This window comes from Cryptococcus neoformans (assembly GCF_000091045.1).
Source record: "Cryptococcus neoformans var. neoformans JEC21 chromosome 4 sequence".
Lineage (NCBI taxonomy): Eukaryota > Fungi > Basidiomycota > Tremellomycetes > Tremellales > Cryptococcaceae > Cryptococcus > Cryptococcus deneoformans.
Genome location: NC_006686.1, coordinates 1,052,501 through 1,067,500, shown reverse-complemented (window position 1 = coordinate 1,067,500; position 15,000 = coordinate 1,052,501). Strand labels below are relative to the sequence as shown.

Sequence of the window (15,000 nt, the reverse complement as noted above, 5' to 3'; positions counted from 1 at the left end):
TTTTCCCTGTCTTTGCTGTGGGGCCCGGCCGTTTTTGAAATAGAGGGCAGGTTCACTACTACAACAGCAAGCTTCCACAAGTGCAAACCATGATGATGTGCATTACACGAGGAGGCGTTCCCTGATGAGGCACGCACGCTGGCATGATTTGTGTTAAAAAGACAGTCCCAGCAAATTTGTCATCCCCTGTCGGGCTGATTTTCCAGCACTTCGACAAACTTGCAAAAAATCAAACTTCCCGCATCTCAAACTCGTGAAAATAAACTTGAAACTTGTAAAAAGTCGACGGACACGCAGGAGGCCCTACGTATGTAAATGAAAACGAAAGAACAACCCGACCCAGCCATAACTCCTGGCGGAATCAAATTCTGAAATAATAATAAATAAATAACAAGCAGGTAAATAACATCATATAAATATATAAATTGGACTTATCTAACCTCGGCGACCGCCGTTGCATCTCGCCCGAAAATAATAATTAAAACGGCCGAAAAAAGTCCAAAGCAAGGGACTCGATTTACGTCTATCTTTTTATCTTTATCTCCATCTATCTCTTTTATCTCTACCGCTAACACCACGTCTCCGACAATGGCCAACATCCTCAAACGATCAGCCCTTAAGCTTGGTATGATTCCCGCTGACGGAATCGGCAAGGAAGTACTGCCCGTGCGTTCCCGTTCTGCCTTCTTATCACGATCTCTCTCTGCGTCACCCTTCGTGAATAAACGATGACTCATGGAGAAACATAACATAGGCTGCTCAACGTGTCATTGAGGCCCTCGGATCTTCTATTCCTAAGACCACCTTTGTTCCTCTGGTTGCTGGTTGGGAGGAGTTTAACAAGAATGGCAAGGCTTTGCCCGACGACACTGTTAGGTACGTTCTCATTTGCTTGAACCTCCCGTTCTAATTTGTCTGCGATCCACAGCGCTTTGAGAGAATGTGACGGCGCAATGTTTGGCGCCGTGTCTTCTCCATCTCACAAGGTTGCTGGCTATTCTTCTCCGATCGTTGCTCTTCGTAAGCACCTCGACCTTTACGCCAACGTCCGCCCTGTCTCTTCCGTCCCCATACCTGGTCAACCTTCTCCAAAGGCCGTCGACCTGGTGATTGTACGCGAGAACACCGAGTGCCTTTATATCAAGCAAGAAGAGATTTCTGGTGAAGGCGAGGACAGGGTCGCCCTCGCCACAAGGAAGATTAGCGCCAAGGCATCCAGCAGGATTGGTAGAATGGCGTTTGAAATTGCTCTTAGAAGGGGACAGGAGAGAGAGGCTGCTCGAGCGGCGGGTAAGGATGTGTGGTGGAAAGGGGAACCCAAGGTCACTATCGTGCATAAGAGCAACGTGCTCAGCGTCACGGACGGCTTGTTCCGAGAGACTGTTCGGGCTGTCAAGGAGGGCAAGGGCGGCGAGAAGTACGCTGGGGTGAAGCTCGAGGAGCAAATCGTAGACTCTATGGTCTACAGAATGTTCAGGGAGCCAGAGTGAGTTTGTAGTCCCTGTTAAAGAGTTTTCGCGGATCTGTGTGTCTGACCCCTTTTTAAAAAGATTTTTTGATGTCTGTGTTGCTCCCAACCTTTATGGTGACATCATTTCGTACGTGATCCGTTCCACATTGTTGAAAGCGCATCTGACAATTGGCGAATCTCAGTGATGGTGCGGCTGCTCTCGTCGGTTCACTTGGTCTTGTCCCATCTATCAACGCTGGTGACAACTTTATCATGGGCGAGCCGTAAGCTACACCTTTTTTTCCTTTCACAACTTGAGCTGCTGGCTAAAATAGGTGGAAAAAGTGTTCACGGATCTGCTCCCGATATCGAGGGCAAGAACATCGCCAACCCCATCGCGTCCATCCGTTCTGCTGCTCTCTTATTGTCTTCTCTCGGCTACATCGAGCCCGCCGCCAAGATCAACGCTGCCGTCAATGCCGTCCTCGTCGAGGGCCAGTACCTCACTCCTGATTTGGGTGGAAAGAGCTCTACTACCGAGGTCACTGAGGCTGTTCTCAAGAGGCTCTAGATTATCTTTACAAGCAACTTGAATCTGAAAATGAATCCATGCATAACAGTCTTCTAGCTTCCCCTTTGGTTGGAAAATCAAAATTACATAGTTGGATAAAGTTCTCGGAAATCGTACTTTGAACCTAAAGCAAAAACGTGAGCCTGTTTTTTTTTAGAGCTCTCGTAATCTTAGCACCAAATTGACCATTACACTGGCCAACAACGCAGCGCAAAGGGCTGTGGGGCCCCATCTATCGTGGTAATCAACTGCTTCGCGTTTTCGCATCTTGAGGATTCTCCAAGCGTACATTCCCCCGCAGTAGAGGATGGCTGAAAGTGAAGTAAACGTGAAGCAGCCGGCAGACACCATACCGACGGCATCGGTAGGATCGATAAAATTGAGCAGACCGATAGACACTGCCGAGAGCAGGATTGCAAAATGAGCCCACTGCAGGTTTGAGTTAGTAAAAAAATAAGTAAAAAATAAAGTAAAAAAAAGACTATCATTTACCTTTAAGAATGTGCGCTCAGCAGCAAACACGACCTTTGGTTCAACTCGGACTGGAATGGCAATCTTCTTTCCTGGCGGGGCCCTGAACTGATCGACATAGATGACCCTTTCACTATCACCTTCCTCCTCGTCATCTTCTTCCTCTTCCTCTTCCCCCTCCTCTACCTGATCTTCTCGTCTATCCTTCGCCGCCTCTTGAAGCTTTTTCATACTCTTGTCATCAAGCAGCTGCATATTCTTGTCAAAGCGATCGCTGGAAGCAAGAGGATCAATTCTGAGTGAGGCATCATACTGCTGCTGATTGCGGCTTTGCCTGGCCGGACGCGAGGAGCTTACAGCGGCGGATGACTCGGCTTCGGCTTCGGCTTGGGCTTGGGCTTCGCCATGGGTGATCCCGACCTGCCGAGCAGCCTCGTCCCTTATATATTTCTCTCGATGCTCTCTTGCTGCTCTCGCTTGGGCAGCAACGTCTGAAGGCAGTCTCAGATGGTCTTCCTCGTTTTTGGCCTTGTGAACGAGATATTCCTCGTCGTCTTCACCTTCTGAGACCGGTTCGTGGTAGCTGGCTTGAGAGGTGCTACTTTTTGCGGCAGGCGACGGGAGAGCAGACCCCTCCATACTGGCGTTGGAGTGGATGTTGGACTGAGGTCGTTCGATGAGTATTTTGGATTTGGCACTGACGGGCTTGCGGATATCCTGGTCCATCTGGGGAAGCCAGAAGGGTACGAGGTCCACCCGTTCTGAAAGGAGACTGGCACATCCGTGGATAAATTTGGAGAATTTAGGGACTGCCTCTACCAGGTGCGAGTTGATCAGGTCCCGGATCCACTGGGGTGGTTCTTCTCCAACCTTGGTAGCCAACTTGACTTCGAGAACACCATAGGGGAAAAGCTCTTTTTCTGAATTCGGGATAGAGTCAAACGGATGGTTTATTCCAAGATCCGTTCGGCGCCAATTGCCATGGGTGCGATCGACTCCGTCAAAGTTGTCTTCGCGAACCATCGTGAGCTCGGTATCGAGGGAGATTCGAACGGTGGCGTTCCCAGGAAGCTGGAAAGCTGTTCGGTTGTAAAAAGTGCGCATGACTAGAAGAGTGTGTTGATCAGACCTAGAGTATGTGGTGGAGGAAGAAACTTACCAGGCCTTAGCTTTCTTGTGACGATGGCATACTGGACCTCATTTGCCAGCTGTTTCATGCCTTCCACTTCTTTCTCCGTCTTCTTGTTCCTTTTGACCAACTCGTCAAACTCGTCGTCCATGGTGTACCGCCCACTTATGAAATCGTTCATTTTGCCTTCTTTGATAGTAAAGCGCTCTTTAACAGATTTTTCTCCCGTCCAATCTTCGCGATGCGTCTTGCGCTCTACGAATATCTACCGATAACAATTGGTTAGGTGACTGGCTCATCAGTGGTAAAAAAAAAGGTGATCGGTTGACCTACTGTATTGCCGGTAACATCACCGTACCACCTCATACGGATAGCCTCTGCACCTTCAGTCTTCTCCAGTCGACCTAGATAAAGCTCAAGATCTTCATTGTCAAAGTAGATGGATGTGATGGCCGAGTCTGCCATAGAGAACTCTTTGTTTGGGTTGAATACTTGGGTTTCTGGGTGAGCACGAAAGACCCAACGTAACGAGGCGTGCTTACCTAGAACAGGTAGATGTTTCATGATCGCCAGCTTGAGCGGGACGATATTCTCGTCGTGAACCTTTTTGTGTGATTGTCAGTAACGGGGGCGGGAATGGGTAAAGGAAGGTATCCCGAAACGAACCCAGTATTTAGTTGTGCTCCTGACGAACGCATTCTGATTCCCACCGGCCGAAGCGTCACCTTCAATAGGATGCCCACGGGTGCGCACCAAGTCGAATAATTTTGACAACTTGACGATGAGCGGGTCATAGTTCATACGATAAAACGGATGGGCTTCGAGAACTTGGCGATTAAACGTGTTCTTTAGATTGTACCCGGTAAGTTTCTAGATACGGTATTTCGTCAGTCCAAAGTCATAAGAAAAGTAAAGCGTCACGCACATCATGTTTCTTGACGATTTTGATAAACCCTGTAAAATTGAGTTTTGTAAACAGCGCCAGGTCATGTACGTCGGCTACCAAGACAGCGACTTGTTCTTCTAGCTCTCTAAATCTCTCCTCGATCGCATCGATTAACATGTCGCTGGAGACGTCTTCATCATCGTCATCGTCGTCGTCACTGCCCGCATCATCATCCCGGCGGTCTCTGACATTCCTCTCTACATCGCCGGGTGTTGTCGCCTCGTTCTCGGCTCTATCATCTTCATCGGAAGTACCTCCGTCGCTGTACCCAGCCTTTTCGACGAGCCCCTTGACTTCCTCCTCGAGCTGTTGGATGTGGTTCATGAGCTCATCCGACTTGTTGCGCTGAAACGTCTCGCATTTCGTGAGCTGGTTTTGCAAGGCTTGGACAAAGTCTGCTTCGGCGGTATCGTTCCAAGGCAGGTTGGCCTTGATCTGCTTTTTGAGGCCGCCATAGTCGATGTACTGGTCTGCCCATTCCGAGTAGAGGGTGTCCTGTGTAGGATGGTCAGCAGGGGACGCCGAGCGGTGTATGGATGACGGACCTTTATGCGTCTTCCAAACTTCATGCTGGGATGGGGAAAGAGAGGGGGATAGGAAACGTGAGTTTATATGGAGATCTAGAGCCGGCGCTGGCTGTCACTTTCCCGCCAACAACGTGCGTGCCCGCGCACAAACGTCACCACATTGACCCTGGACCTTTATTTAAGCATATCGCCATTGCTTCTTGATCATGATGATGCATTACAAAAAAGAAAGAATACCCGGTATATACATCCATTACCAAAGCCACCTCCTATAGACAGATATTATTATGGCACAACGAGACAAGGCAGTATAGCAGCCCAATTACGACCAGACCTGGCGCGGCTTCCAGTCAGCCACCTGCGTTGCATCCATAATCCATGACTCACCTTGAGCAAGCTATCCCAGCTACCCGTACAAAGGGCCACCCCGTCTCCAGACACACCCATGCAACTGATTCTATTTTCATGGCCTGCGAGGACGCCGATGCGTTCGCCCTTGAGGGTGTCCCAGACATTACAGTTGTAGTCATCGTAGCCGGCGAACAGCACACGACCGGAGATGGAGAAGGCGACGGACGTGATGCCGCGAAGGATATTGTCGTGGGCGTAGCTGTTGAGTTCACGGTCTGCGCGCAAGTCAAAGAGCTTGCAGGAGGCGTCGTCGGACCCGGTGGCAAAGGCGTCGCCGTTGGGGAAGAACCTGGGGGGATAAGCAAAAGAAGCACATGGCGGAGGGTCGTGCTTACTGGACGGCATTGATATCTGACTCGTGGCCGGTAAATGTCTGCACGGCCTTGCCTGTGCGAATGTCCCATACCTTGGCCGTGGCGTCGCACGCTCCAGAGACAAAGAGGTTGGCGTTCGGCGCCAGCGAGATACTGCGAACACTGTCAGCACGGCCTCGACGCACGCGGTGGGCCCACCTCATCACATCGCCCGTATGGTCGTTGAATTCCATGGTGCGCGTGCCCTGCTCAATATCCCAGAGCATGCACGTCATGTCGCCGGACGAGGTGACGATCTGCCTGTCGTTTATGAAGCGGCAGCAGCTCAGATAGCCCGAGTGTGCGCTGAGCTCGCGTCTGACCTTGGCCTGGCCGCCGGGTGCGAGGGCGTAGACGGAGCAGACGTTGTCGAGGCCGCCGCAGGCGACGAAGGCGCCGGAGGGCGCATAGGCGACGGTCATGACCCAGGAGGAGCGGAGGGGGACGGCGTGGACCTTGTTGGTGGAGTATGCGTCCCAGACGATGAGGCGGCCGTCCTGGGAGGCGGAGACGAGGTGGCGGGTGTCTGCCGCCCAGTGGAGCGCGTAGATCTTGGCGAGGTGGCCCTTGAGCGTCCGGCGGGCCTTGAGGGCGGCGCGGGGGAGGGGGGGCGTGTCGCTGGCCATCGCGCGCACTGGCTGTCAGCGGCGCCGGCGGGGGGGACTCACGGCTCGTGTCGGCTGTCTGCTCCCGCGCCGCTCGGATCTTGTCCTTCAGACCGTCAGCCTCCCGCCGCGCGCCCGCGATCTTGTCCTGGATGTCTGCCATGGGGGGGGAGTAATCGCGACGGAGAAGAATCAGCAGCCAGTTACTAGTATCGCCCACGCGCGCAAGGCCGGTGGAGGCCCGTGCGCAACTCTATTTGTCCCTGCCACACAACACAACACACATATGCATATCCATGTACAGTATAAACCTCTGCCTAGACCCCAGCTCGGAAAATCTGCAGCGCCGTCAGTCAGCCTCCCATACACGCATGCACACCGTACACGTACCACAACCTTGCCGCCCTTCAGATCCTCACACCGGTAGCTCACCTCGTCCGGCACACCTCTCTCCACCTGCAGCACCCTCACCTTGTGCTTGCGGTCCTCAAACTCGCCCACTATGCCCACAAGCGGCTCTTCCACCGAGCCGACATGCTGCGTGTACGTGTGCAGGCCCTTCTTCCCCTTTAGTTTCGCATCGTAAAACGCCGCAATGTCTCCAGGCCGCGGCTGTCGCGCCCCGTCGTCAGTCTGATCCAGACGGACCATTTCACTATCCACTCACCTCGTCGTACCGTCGAAGGATCGAGCCTCCCTCCTGCTCAAAGATGACCTGGCCCCACGAGTCTTCCGACGGCCGGGATACACCGGCACTATCCATGACGACCGCGACGAAACCCGAGGGGCTTCCGTCCTGATACAAGCCATTTTAGTCACTTTTCGCAATCACAAAACATCACGACTTACTCCATAGAATCCCTTTTTGCCCTGTGCAAAAATCCCTCGCGCCGCTCTCACCACTCCCTGGCCATACGTCGCAGAAGCTTCTTTCAGCTGATCATACCCGGGCCTCGTCCCTTGCCTAACGGAAACATGTCTGCCCAACGACGAGACAGGCGCTTCCTGACTGTCGCTCGATACTTGCTTGTTTAGGTTCATCGTCTGTGAGCTGGGCGCGGCGACGAAGCCGCCTGCTGCAAACGGCTCTGGGCTCATGCGCAGCTGCGACGCAGCAGGCGCTGCCGATCCGGATGGGGATCCCGGCTGCTCCAAAGATGCCTGCCGACCAGCTCCCGACGTGCTCCCACCCGACATGCTCGCACCCCTTTCAGGCCCACCCTGAACGCTCATACGGTGACCGCCAGCCCTGGGAGGCGGTGGAGGCGGATTGCCGTCCCCGCTCTCTTCACCCACAGTATACTCTCCCTGCTGGAGAGCGGGAGCTGGAGCGGGAGGGAGAGGCGGGAGCCGGCGGTCATCCATGGAAGCAGCGCCAGCCTTGTGAATATCATCTCCCTCTCCGCTTTCAACAGGCGAACGCGACATTCCGTCTGGGTCGACAGGCGAGAGAGGAACCGCAGCCGATCCGGGTGGGGCAACTGCAGGGCGCGGCGGCACAAACTGAGACAAAGGATGGGCATCACCTTCTCCATACGCCGTATTGATCACGGGCCTCGCAGGAGGCGGAGGCGGGACATCTTCAACTTGCTCCTCGTCTTGCTCTTCCCTTGCACCGACATCTTCATCCGTGGATAGAGGTGTTTCTTGACCAGGACGGCCTAAAGGCAAAGGCGGCGGCCCACGTTCTTCAAACGCCTCTTCACCCCCTGTGGCATCCTTCTCTTCAACCTCCTCCGGCTCCTTCTGTGAAGGCTGATTGAACATTCCAAACCCCAAAGCACCACCGGCTCTCAATCTAGCAAGTGTCGCTCTCCTCCTCGCAGCTTCCTGCTCGGGCGTCTCCTCCTCAGAGCTAGCTGTCTTTCCCTCACCCTCGCCTCTTTCGGGTCGCTCTGGCTCAAGGTTGGCAGCAAGAGGAGCTTCCTTTTCAACGGGTGATAGATTTTCAGACCGACTGGGTATCGAGTCCGAACCAGCGGGAGCGGTATCGACAGAATGTGTCTTTGCGGGATGAGGAGGTGGGATCCCGAATTTTATCCCACCCAGTTTCGCCATTCGCGCAGCGATACCAGATCGGCGAGCCGCATCCTCCTCTTCCTCTTGAGAAACGGTAGTCTCTCCAACCGCCGCGGGGGTTTCAGGCAGTTCTTTAGCTTCTTTGGCAGGTGTCTCGGAGTGATGCGTCTCGGAGTGATGCGACTCGGAGCGATGCGGGGTTTCTACATCAAAGCGTGTGAGCAAATGAATATACAGCAAAAGACAGACCTACCAGTAACAAACGCACGTGCCTCCTCCTCCGACGTCGGTGCCTCCTCCCGCGTCGGTGATTCCTCCCGCAGCTCGACAGACGATGTAGCTTTTCTAATCCTAGGTGGCGGCGGCGGGACTCTTGGTTCCTCTCCCGCTTGACTTGTTACCACATCGCCGCCTTTAGACCCCATCTCACTCCCTTCCTGCTCAAGTCTATCGCTTGTGCCTTCTTCGAGATTCTCTTCCCCTCTCGGATGAGCAGCGCTAGGCGGAGGGGAAGGGGATGCACCTTCCTCTTCCTCTTCATGAGTCTCGTCATCAGAGACGGGTGATTCAGCGGGAGGTTCCTCGCGAGCTTCTTGCAAATGCTTCTTTTCCAACTCATCAAGAGGCATATCTTCCATCGTCATCGTCCCTCGCCGAGGCGGTGGGGGAGGGGCGTCCTCTTCACCGGGCAATCCCTCATCTGCGGCAGGATGAAGGGGAACAATGTCCACCGGATCGACGTTTTCGCCAGGGATACCATTCTCAGCAGCGCGGGCAGGCCTAGATTCGCTGGCTTGGAAAACCTCGCCCTGGGCAAAGGACATGTCATCTTCCCTCTCACCTCCCCTTTCAACCGACTGCTCCCCGGACCTAGGGCCAGAGAACAATTTGCCATCACCAGAACCCGAGTCAGTCATGACAGCATCTGTGCCAAACGGCTTGTTCGGGCTTGTATCGGAACCAGTCGGCGGCTCGTCTACACGAGTCATATCATCCTGAGACGCTTGTGACTCGACTGCCAGCTCCTCGCGTGCTTCACCAGTCTTGTAGACAGCTATACCAGCAGCTTCAGCACCTTCAAGTCCTCCTATACCCCTTCCTCTCTCCTCGGCCTCTCGTTCTTGCTTCATCTGTTCCTCCGTCTTCTGCAATGGAGCCTCCTCATCATATACCATCATCTGTTTAGGTGGTACTGGTTCGCCTTTCGAATTAACGGTTTCAAGCCGGTCATGCGGTTCTGCTTCGGTATCCGCAGGAGCTGCAACACCTTCACTGGCGGGAGCTTCAGTCGGAGCAAGTGGAACAGGATGAGTTTCTGCCGGTGGCGAAGAAACATCATCCGAAGACGGATTCGCGGAAGACGTCTGAGTACGACGGCGAGGGCCAGCAGTACGGCGAGGCATAGCGGCGATCGGGATAGACTTTGGGGGAGCCGTGACCGGAGCATCAGTGGGAGATGATACAGACTCGGGTTTTGCGGACGCTGCAGATGGCTTCGAATCTATCGTAGGAGCTTCAGCGACTTGGTCAGTATCACCTCCAGCGGCTTCTGAAGAAGTCAAACTTTTGTCTTCCGCAGTTGTAGTCATCTCGCGCGTAGGTTTCTTAACTGGCTTGGCAGGCGGCACCATTCCCATCGGACCTCTTGCCCCAAGCTTTGCCATCCTCGCCGCGATGGCAGCTCTCTTAGCTTTTTCCTGCTCTTCCTCCGTTTCTTCCTCTTTTGCAACCTCGTCCTTGGAGTCTGATTCTAGTGCACGAGGCTCATCTGAAATAGGTAAGGGTTCATGGACGTCAGAGCTCTGGTTTTCGGCTTCCGGTTCGTCTTGGGACTCTGGTTCTTTTTCTTGGACGGTAGGACGTTTCCAAACTTTACCTGTAGGCGGAGGAGGCGGAGGCTTTTTCTCCCCCCCGCCAAACGCGCCGACTCCTTGGAGAGCCGCCATACGTTCTTTCAATGAACCACCTTTGGATATCGAGGTCAACGCGTCAGCGGCTGACATGGCGCTTCCCTGCTCTTCTTTGTTTTCTGCATTGTCCGTCGGTTTAGTTTCCGGGACCGAAGGTGCAGGAGCCGCGATAGGAGTAGAAGTTGCTGGGCTTGCAGCAACCGTACCCTCCCTCTCTTTTGCTTCTTGCTCTTGCCTAAGCTTTTGTCTCTGACTCCAAGTGAGACCCCCAGCAGCGGGTTTCGGCTTGACAGGAGGAGGAGGAGCGGGTTTATTCTGGGCTGCAGTGAAAAAGGCCAATCGATCTTTCATACTTTGTGGACGAGAGACATCGTCGGCGTGACTTTCTGATTGGGAAGCAGGGACCGGAGCTTGAGCTGGAGCTTGAGCCTGAGCCTGAGCCTCGGACGATCCTGTGTCAAGTTCAGAAGGGACCTCTACAGCTTTGGGATCAGTCTCTGAAAGAATATTAGGGCGTTCAGACTCCTTTGATGAATCTTGAGTGACTGGTTGGAGCTGTTGCGCAGTGTTATCCCCCGTCTTGGATTCATTTTCGGTTGCTTCAACTGAGCCTTCATCGATGGCCTCCACGAAATCCTAAAAAAGTCCACCCATTAGTAAGAATCAATATAGAACCGCTGTATCCGATCTAAGCAAACCTTTGGGAAACCACCAGCATGAGAGCCGTCCAAGGTCTCGCCTACTAGCCAATCTTCATCCTCGGGAGATTGCCCGGTCACTCTGATTCTACACACGGCTGTCAATAAACGTACACATTCCTGAGAGCAGATAAGAGTCAATGACACACGTTTCGCCTTTTGCAAAAGAGAGATCGGTGGCATGTGGCGACTTGTATTTAAGGCTTTAATAGTTGACGTGGAGGCGCCACATTGAAAGACCGAAGGAACATCAATCACCAGACAGAACCAGTTCAATAAATGACATGTGATATGGTGATATTGATCAAGGAGGGTACAGGATGGGCGGTAAGCAGTCTGTTTAGCATATTCCGTGCACGACGACAAAGGGTTTCCACTCACGTTGTCCTTGCGAGATATGGGTAGGACATGGTGAGGTATGGGCATCACCGAGTCTCTGAAGAAATTGGAGATGAGAGAGCGGCAATGGCTTTAACTGTTCTCGGACGGGATGAGATGAGATCACACAAATAGAGAAGGAGATAAATGGAGAGGCAGATGGCGATGCAAGATCAGATGGATTCAGAATAGCGGTTTAACGTGCACCATCCCCCTACAGGCCCCGCCGTGACATCATCCCCCATCTGTTTCTTACGTAACATAGTTCATGCTCAAAAACAACAATGATTAGCAGTTATATAACCCATAATAATACGCCCATGTACATTCTACACAAATCATGAACACCCGATATCCCGCATCATGCCTGAGTGATTTCCTCTACCTTTTTCACCACGTCTCGCTCAGTGCTGTTAATTGTGACAACCTTATTCACGATCCCCGCTCTGTACACGTCCAATCCCTTACCTGCTCCTACTTCCTCCGTTGTGGTCTCTTCTGTGCCGTCGACTTCACGCTCAGCCGACCGCGATATCACCCCAGCAGATGAACCGTGAGGGTGATCTGAATGAAGTGATGGTAGAACTGGCGTGGGAGGGACGGTTGACGTGTCGGGTATTTGGGGAGTAGGCGGAGCAGAACCAACAGTGGCACCATTCTCGAATGCGGCAAAGTCATTGCTTGAGAATGCTTCTTGAAATCCAATAAGCATTTCTGTGAGTTCTGCCATTAAATGGGCAGAGCGAGGCTGGTTTGTTGCTAATCCCAACTCTGCTGGGAAAGGTCCGTCCTCCGCGTATGCTTCGCTCATAACCACATCGTCATCCCCTGCGCCTTCCTCGCGTTCCCTTTCCTTTCGTTGCCTTTCCTTCCATCTGATGGCCGCCGTTGAGACCGGAGTAATGCCCAATGTCTTTGCCCTTCTTAACCTCTTTCCCTCGTCCGCCTGCATTTTGCCCACATATTCCAACACTGCTCTCACGCGCTTCTTCACGTCTCCCGCTGAAATGCGTTTGGCCGGAAATTTGATGCGTGTTGGAGGCTCGAGTTGGGTGGTGGGGTGACCAACTACTTCTCGATCCTGTTGATCATCTGGAAGGATAAGTTTGCCGGTAGCGTCCCGTTCCTCGGAGAACGGACCGTATCGCTGGTTGTGGAAATGATTCTTCGGCAAATACGCCATGACCCGCGGAGCAGGCACTTCTAAAGCTACAGGGCTATCGCTAGGTAGCACGTCATTAAACTGTGTCAGGTAATCAGGTAGGTGCCAATTCAGCTGACTGGCGCCTTCCTCTGACAAAGGATGGAAAACCACCGGCGCATTGGCTAAAGCTCCAGCGCGGCGTGTACCATGCTCGTGATGTGTAGGGATTGTAGTGGGTCCTGGTGTGCCACCTAATCGACGAGAAGGGGAAGCCGCGGGACCGGTTGTTGAGGGAGGCTTAGGGCGGTAAGTGTATTGGTTGGGGTGTTTGGGTTTTGAAGGCCCAGCAGATGTAGGATCAGATTCTGTTGTCAGGCGAGTCAGCTGATCGTACCAAGTTGGTTGCTTTTAATGAATGATAACTCACCAGTCTCATCCTCTTTCTTTCGCTTTCCTTTTTTGGGCTTATCTTTTTCATCTTCTTTCTCTTCTTCGTCTAATTCTTCGTCCTCGTTTCTTCTCCTCTTCCCAGGTCTGGCTCGGTCCTTCTCCTTGACCTCTACTTCTTTCGTCTCGGAATTAACATCTCCTTCCTCTTGAGGAGCCATTTCCTTCCGGCTTGCCTCCATCGCAGCTTTAACGGCCTCTTCATACGCGGCATCCCTCGAGTTCATGGTGCTTCTCTTCTTGACTGAAAGACTAGTTCCCGCCCCTATGTTTTGAGAAGATTCTGATTCGTTCTCGCTCTCCATTCCATTCACTGATTGTTTTCGGCCTCCCCTCTTACCGTCCTTTTTGCTGGAAGTCGATGGGGTACCTCCATGGCCGACACCGCTAGCCGAACTTGGAGGCTTTTCCCTGGTTGACGATTGCCTTCCTCTTGTCCTTCGCCCATCACCCCCTTCCGTCGTACCGGTCAACATCTCTTGTCCTTGCTGCTGCTGCTGTTGTTGCTGTTGTTGCTGTTTCTTATGATGAGACCTTGCAAGTAATTTCGGCGGCAGAGGTTCGGAATTAGAATACTCCGTCCATCTTTTGGATTGTGTCGGAGGGTAAGGGTCCCTGGCAGAATGAAGACGTTCGAGGATCTCTGGAGTAGGTGGAATAAATGGTGAGCTAAATGTGATTTGTCAGTATACAGATATAAAGGGTACGACTGGCAACATACGTGTTGCGTCCTCGAGAACGTAGCCATTTTTTCAGAGCCTGATGTCGTTCGGGTTTACATTCTTCACAAAAATATTCTATTGCGAGGATGAGTACATAAAGACAACGAAAATAGAAGAGGTACAACGCACCGTCTGGAGCTTCTTCGTCACCCCATATACCCATACACTCTCCATGCTGCCAAACGTTGCACTGATCACATTGAATCATCATCACATCAATGTCTGATAGTTGTTAGCGTTTTCTGCTGATATACGTCTGATCCTCACTAACCTTCACGTTTGCACACACAACGAGTGATATCCCTTCCTTCCTCATCTTCTTCTTGTTCCCCTAATCCATCACCCTCCTCCTCGTCTTCCTCCCCTTCCTCTTCTTCTTCTACCTCTACTTCCTCCTCTTCGTCTTTCTCGACATCTTTTTTGGCACGCTCCGCAAGCGCAGTGCGCCGTATTTCTGCAGGGAGAAGATGATCATCAAGCAGCAACTGCTCCTCACCTCTTCTCCTCCTTCCCTGACGCGACCCCGCACGACCAAGATTGGCGTCGGATCCCGATGCAGAAGCAGGAGTATTGCCGTTTGAGGCGGAGATGGCGGACATGCCGCGTGGGATAGGTTTCGAGCGGGTGCGAGGTGGGTGATTGGAGTCTTCTGGTTCGTCGGCATCATGAAGAACATCTATGTGCTGGTGCTGGTGCTCGTCGTGCGATTTGTCCCCGTTGACATGCACAGGATTATCCAGTAGATGGTCTCCGTCGTCGCGCTCCATTTCGCCAAACTCTGACTTGACGTTGTCATCCTTGCGAACAAAACCTTTCACTGCGCGATGCCGTCTATATGTTTCCCAGACATCATCTTCATCCATTTCTTGTTCTTCGCGGGGTTGGTCATTATCAACGCCGCCATTATCACCGCCGTTGATGGATTTGGGCTGACCCATGTCGTCTTGAACTTGCTCAGCCTCCAGGTCCTGATGTAATAACGACGTCGTTTCAGTGTTGGGCGGTACATCGACATCGACACGAGCCGCTGGACTTGTCGGAGGAGGTGTAAGACTAGTGTTTGAGCCGCTGGGCAGGCCATTCCCCTCTCGTACCTGACCATCTTCACCCACTTCTTCGTCGTCTGCCACTGCTGTCGAGCCGCCTGACTTTTCTTGTTCTTCATTATAGTCATCCTGAGTTTCTGTGGCGTCGCCAATAGCTTTTGCGGGTGATTTAG

The 15,000-nt window shown here is 52.8% G+C and overlaps 5 protein-coding genes across 5 annotated transcripts in view; 1 reads left to right on the top strand and 4 right to left on the bottom strand.

Moving 5' to 3' along the window:
- Positions 1-214: 214 nt before the first annotated feature.
- CND03850 (isocitrate dehydrogenase, putative) lies at positions 215-2,058 on the top strand. Its single transcript, XM_570634.1, has 7 exons — positions 215-398; positions 498-666; positions 755-876; positions 929-1,486; positions 1,551-1,598; positions 1,654-1,734; positions 1,796-2,058. The coding sequence occupies exons 2-7, from the start codon at positions 589-591 to the stop codon at positions 2,019-2,021; spliced, it is 1,113 nt and encodes a 370-aa protein (XP_570634.1). The 5' UTR covers positions 215-398; positions 498-588; the 3' UTR covers positions 2,022-2,058.
- Positions 2,036-5,210, bottom strand: CND03840 (vacuole fusion, non-autophagic-related protein, putative). The gene is made up of 8 exons (XM_570625.2): positions 5,113-5,210; positions 4,547-5,062; positions 4,288-4,491; positions 4,164-4,224; positions 3,955-4,112; positions 3,652-3,886; positions 2,514-3,598; positions 2,036-2,450 (listed from the first exon to the last, which is right to left on the bottom strand). Exons 1-8 carry the CDS (start codon positions 5,134-5,136, stop codon positions 2,175-2,177), a joined length of 2,559 nt encoding a protein of 852 aa, XP_570625.1. The 5' UTR covers positions 5,137-5,210; the 3' UTR covers positions 2,036-2,174.
- An 83-nt stretch (positions 5,211-5,293) lies between these two features.
- On the bottom strand, positions 5,294-6,642 carry CND03830 (conserved hypothetical protein). Its single transcript, XM_570624.2, has 5 exons — positions 6,527-6,642; positions 6,018-6,492; positions 5,841-5,972; positions 5,482-5,794; positions 5,294-5,428 (listed from the first exon to the last, which is right to left on the bottom strand). The coding sequence occupies exons 1-5, from the start codon at positions 6,624-6,626 to the stop codon at positions 5,417-5,419; spliced, it is 1,032 nt and encodes a 343-aa protein (XP_570624.1). The 5' UTR covers positions 6,627-6,642; the 3' UTR covers positions 5,294-5,416.
- Positions 6,643-6,741: 99 nt separating this feature from the next.
- Positions 6,742-11,612, bottom strand: CND03820 (myosin I binding protein, putative). Its single transcript, XM_570166.2, has 8 exons — positions 11,472-11,612; positions 11,240-11,293; positions 11,091-11,178; positions 8,736-11,028; positions 7,313-8,685; positions 7,131-7,259; positions 6,854-7,075; positions 6,742-6,801 (listed from the first exon to the last, which is right to left on the bottom strand). Exons 1-8 carry the CDS (start codon positions 11,498-11,500, stop codon positions 6,781-6,783), a joined length of 4,209 nt encoding a protein of 1,402 aa, XP_570166.1. The 5' UTR covers positions 11,501-11,612; the 3' UTR covers positions 6,742-6,780.
- A 101-nt stretch (positions 11,613-11,713) lies between these two features.
- Positions 11,714-15,000, bottom strand: part of CND03810 (transcription factor binding protein, putative) — a 3,775-nt gene continuing 488 nt past the window's right edge. Inside the window, exons 2-6 of the mRNA XM_570167.2 lie at positions 14,053-15,000; positions 13,911-14,003; positions 13,781-13,856; positions 13,040-13,728; positions 11,714-12,977 (exon numbers count right to left, since the gene is read on the bottom strand). The exon at positions 14,053-15,000 is cut by the window's right edge and continues 114 nt beyond it. Of these exons, the coding sequence (XP_570167.1) occupies positions 11,830-12,977; positions 13,040-13,728; positions 13,781-13,856; positions 13,911-14,003; positions 14,053-15,000 (2,954 nt within the window). The 3' untranslated portion in view covers positions 11,714-11,829. The remainder of the gene's footprint in view (positions 12,978-13,039; positions 13,729-13,780; positions 13,857-13,910; positions 14,004-14,052) is intronic.